The sequence below is a fragment of the Sinocyclocheilus anshuiensis genome, unplaced genomic scaffold, assembly GCF_001515605.1.
Source record: "Sinocyclocheilus anshuiensis isolate Anshui unplaced genomic scaffold, SAMN03320099.WGS_v1.1 scaffold524, whole genome shotgun sequence".
NCBI classification, from domain to species: Eukaryota; Metazoa; Chordata; class Actinopteri; order Cypriniformes; family Cyprinidae; genus Sinocyclocheilus; species Sinocyclocheilus anshuiensis.
In genome coordinates, this window is record NW_015555703.1 from 752,065 (window position 1) to 756,955 (window position 4,891).

At 36.3% G+C, this 4,891-nt stretch overlaps 2 protein-coding genes across 2 annotated transcripts in view; both read left to right on the forward strand.

Annotated features, from left to right (window-relative positions):
* The window catches only part of LOC107671729 (vacuolar protein sorting-associated protein 4B-like), a 17,359-nt gene extending 14,482 nt beyond the window's left edge, over positions 1 to 2,877 (forward strand). The window contains exon 11 of the mRNA XM_016464673.1: positions 1,533 to 2,877. Coding sequence (XP_016320159.1) covers positions 1,533 to 1,634 — 102 coding nt within the window. The 3' untranslated portion in view covers positions 1,635 to 2,877. The remainder of the gene's footprint in view (positions 1 to 1,532) is intronic.
* Positions 2,878 to 3,213: 336 nt separating this feature from the next.
* Positions 3,214 to 4,891, forward strand: part of LOC107671756 (3-ketodihydrosphingosine reductase-like) — a 14,311-nt gene continuing 12,633 nt past the window's right edge. Inside the window, exon 1 of the mRNA XM_016464705.1 lies at positions 3,214 to 3,654. Within this exon, the coding sequence (XP_016320191.1) occupies positions 3,484 to 3,654 (171 nt within the window). The 5' untranslated portion in view covers positions 3,214 to 3,483. The remainder of the gene's footprint in view (positions 3,655 to 4,891) is intronic.

Below are 4,891 nucleotides of genomic sequence, written 5' to 3' on the forward strand. Positions count from 1 at the left end.
AAAAGATTTCTATTTCAGATAAATAGTGTTCATATCGATATCGGAATTATATCGTATCGACCGAAATTAAGAATTATATCGTGATATCAATTTTGGCCATATTGTCCAGCCCTAATTCAGCATTGGTATTAATATGAAATGTTTCTTGAGCAGCAAATCAGCATATTAGAATGATTTCTGAAGGATCATGTGACACTGAAGACTGGAGTAATGATTGAGCCCAAACTTTTGAACAGTAGTTTATCTGTTTGTATATTGGCTATTTTGCAGCGTCTTTGAATGGTTCAACCCAACAGAGTAATAATAGCAGAAGTTATAAAATTTTTTAGTGTTTTAAAATAAATATTAATTCTATTAGTATTTATTTAAAAAAGTAAAAATGAATCAAATATAACATTTAAAATAAATAAAATAATAAAATTATTTATATTATGAATTCTAATTATTATGAATATTGTTTTTATTTTGTTTTCTTCTTCTTATAATTATTTGCGTTTTTTGCTTTTATTTTGATTGGACAGTTAGTTGACAGAAAGCAAAGTGGGAGAGAGAGAGTAGGGGCGGGATCGGGAAAGGTCCACGAGCCGAGATTAGGCTTGCTGCGATAGACGGTGTTTTCGGTTATACTGGTGTTAAGCCGCAACACCGGTTACGTCGTTTGCCTACCGCGGCACTGTCCAGACACTTTTAAAAACGAAACGCTCAATGCAGCGTGCCGAACAGTGCGCGAACGACAGGATTCAGATTTTATTTATCACGTGAGGAGAGTGAGTCGAGCTGACTGACAAGAGCGAGGTGAGTAAGACGACGATGGCAGAAGATTGTTTAGAAAGGATATGCAAAGGCGCCTGTTTGGCAATATTTTAGATTTTGAAAAGCCTATTGACTGGAAAAAAATTTAACATTAGTTTCTTATTTATTTGGTTCCACAGTGTTTGCTGATTACTTTATTTAAACTTTACATCAAGGTGTATATGCCGTGCCTCCAAGCTTTCTTATTCGTTTTGCTAATAAACATTCTATGTTTCTTATTTATTTGGTTCCACAGTGTTTGCTGATTTTCAGTTTTATATACCAATTTAAACTTTGTGTAGCCTAAGTAATTTATTTTATTAGGCATATATGGTGTATTTTTATCCGTTTTGTTAATAAAAGTTCGATGAGTTTGATGTTGTTGTTGCTTGAATTGAATCAATGCCGAATTGCCGCTAATTTGAAAGTGAAAGTAAAATGCGCACGGCACTTTGCCGCTAATTTGAAAGTGAAAGTAAAATGCGCACGGAGCTTTTACAAGCCATTTGAAAGCGAAGAAAAGAGGGAAACTCAAACGAACTAACACCCCCCTCCCCACCCCAACGGTGATACCGGTATTACCGGTGTTGTCACACGTCGATTAACCGGTGGGAAAATTTCCTCACTGGACGCCCAATATTTGTATTATTTGATATTATTTTATTTTTATGAAAAACTTATTTAAAAGACTGTTATGGTACTTTTATCAATTCCTCATTCTAACCTGTTCATACCCACAGTCGGACATGCTGAGGTCTCTCGCCAACACAAAGCCCACCGTCAACGAGCAGGATCTGGAGAAGCTGAAAAAGTTCACAGAGGACTTTGGACAGGAGGGCTGAACAGAGCCGGTCTCCCGAAACCAAAGCAAACAGATTGTAATTGTAACGTCTTCTCTCTTGCCCTTCACACACCCCTCTCTTCCTTTCATACCCATGCTCCTCCTCTGACCGACGAGCCCTCTCAGCTCAGGCTAAAGGCTAGATGTAATTTGAAATGTGTATCTCTTCAAGCCCACCTCAGTTTTTCTTCACATGTTAATAGCTGCTCTGCCTGCAAGGCTGCCATCAGTACCTTGTGACCATCATGCATCTTTTATCATTAATAAGCGGTCTCAATCATAATTATCTGTGCTTTCTATGATTAACACAGTCAGCAGGACCTACAACAGATGTGCTGTAAGACAATTAGCAATTATAATTTGTTCCTTTATGCAGTGACTAAACATTTGAAGTAATACTAATGTCAGTTTTGTTTACAGTCACATAAATCTGAATGGATAAAAGTTAAGCTTCGACGACACATGAAGACTTTTCAGCTTGTATTTTTTTTTGGCTGTGCTTTGTTTTGTAGGAGAAGAACCGTTTAAATGGCTCGTTTGTTGTTGCAAAGACCTCTCTGGGTGCAGGTGTAGACTTTGTTCACACGGGTTCACAAGAGATCTGTCATTCCAGAGTTGCATTTTCTTTCTCATTTGAGAAAGTCATGCTTTGAATCTGTGCATGCATTGGCATTTGACATAACACTTCGAGATCCGCTTTTAACAATTCAGGCACTCATTTACTACATATGGTTTTGTCTCCATGTACATTGTTACTTTCAGTATATTACTGTAAAATCTGCTGTTCCTTCACTGAGATATGAGTTACATTATGTGTTCAAGGGCCAATGTTGGACATTTGTTGTAAATTCACTTGCTGAGGCTCAGCACACAATGTGCCTTCTTCGCATTTTCCTCCCGTCTGTTTGTCTCTCAATCTGCACACACATATATGCACAAACACTGATGCTTGTAGATGGCTATATAATTGTTTTTATAGGCAGAATGATTGGATGATATTTGCACATTTCATTTAAAGCTTTAAAAACATATATATATCAATCTGTATGCACCTATAGGGTGTTTGGTTTGCCATTTAAAAACCTATAAGACATTGTACTATTAGAATAACAATATAGAAAAGATATATTTGGTTTGTTTTGTTTTAAGGATAAGTCTTGTTAAACAGATGCTCTCCAGACAGTTTAAAAGTGGTTTATCTCATTCATTTTAATATCCACATGTAAATAAAGGTTGAAATGAAACTAACTTGACTTATTTGTTCCTTTAATGAGAATGTTTTCAAATCACACAAACTCCTAAAACGCTCATTGCCTGACAATCTGCCAGTTCTGTATTTATTTTTTATTTTTTTTGTATTTATATTTTTGATTGCGGGTTTACTGGCATATCATTGAGGGCTGGGTTTTGGATAAAGGGCTTATTTTGAATCAAATTTAAAAAAGTAGCATTTCAATGCTCTTTAACATTAATTAGGAAAGTGACGGTTATGGAAAGAATGTTGAACTTTGGAACTTGTAGTCCATTTTCTGCACAAGTCGCATTTTAACGCCGTAAGCGGAGGTTTTTAAAAACTACAACTCCCATAACTCCACCGCCCAAACGCAGCCAGCATCGTGCACAGATTCTGTGTTTTGGTTCATGTAGCGAACGGAAAGAGTTAGCTTTTGCAGTCTCACGACTTGAACTTAGTATTTAATCTACCGCACAACCCTGTAACACATCACTAGATAATAAAAGAGCATAAACGGCTCGTCCGAAGGCCTGCTATCTTCTGTCCGCGAGACGGGGGAGTGTCTGGAATTGAAGATTTAGCTTGTGAGCTAACGCCAGCAGCATCAGGTTGACCCATGTCCTCCGCGCTCTCACACTGGCTCTCCTTTAACTCCTGGTGGCTGCTTCTGCCTTTCGTTATGCTCCTGGTAGTGGCTGCTTTCATCGTGGCCTTCGTGCTGCTGCTGTACATGATATCCCCGTTAATAAGCCCCAAACCTCTCAAACTGAACGGGGCCCATGTGGTGGTAAGTTCATATAACTCTGTTTTATAAATCTGTTAGAACAGCACACAGATCTCCTAACATCAGAAACAACTAAGCTAACAAGAAACGACTGCTATAAGGTGGTTGTCAATAGATCCTGTTGTCCATCTATCAAAAAAAAGCATGATTTAATTGCATTAACTGTCATTGTTGCTGCTTATTCATAAAGTGATTATATTAACTGATACTAGAGAATCTTAAACCTATTGAAACAGTGATCACCGATAATTATTCATAATGTGTCACATCACTCATATTGCACCAGTGCAGATGTGCATTTGCTGAAAATATTTGTTATTGCTTCAGATTGCAAATGCACATCAAATTCACTAATATTCATGTTAAAGGTCATATTTCACTGGAGGCCAACTAAGTGTAATTGTACTGGTTATGCAACCATCTGTTCCAGGGCACTGCATGTTTCAGTTCATAGTTTATCAAGAGCTCAGACTTATCTAGGTGTAAATGAACAGCATGTTAAGCTGTTTATCTGTCTGATGATTTCATATAATATTTTGCTCAGCTTTGTTCATAAAATGCTTATTTTCATGAGTTTATGCTTTATGCAGTTGATCATGTGGATAGAGACATCAGAATTAATTCATATAGAGCATTCGTGTAATTCACACCACATAGAACGATCACACACTTTTTCAAAAGCCATGATTGTATTCATATGTCCATATGCATGTTAAAATTCTTAATTATTCTTCAGAGTTTTAACCCTGTAAAACCTAACATGAAGTTGTAGTCCAAAAATCAATCTCTCTCTCTCTCTCTATATATATATTTTTTTTATGTATCTGTTTATTGAACCTTTAGACAAAAAGTTAATTTTTTTTATTTTAATCAGCAATGATTTCACAGCAAAAAGAAACATGAACATGATTTTTATATCTGCAACCTGACTGTTGCACTCTATAACTGGACAGATGCACATTCAGTGGAACCTGCAATGTAGATAATTGCTTCGTTTTAATTGTGCTTTTACCTGGTGAATTTGTTTGAACTCTTTCTCTTTCTCTTAGTGCTGTTTGCATAGTTTAGTCAAATAAATGAACCGTGACTTGATTGGTTTGTAATTAGGGATGTAACGATTCACTCAACTCACGATTCGATTCACGCTTTTGATTTCACGATTCGATTCACGTTTTTTTTTTTTTTACAAAATGAGATTTAAGACAAATTATAAATTAAATGTGTCCTTTTTTTTTTGCTA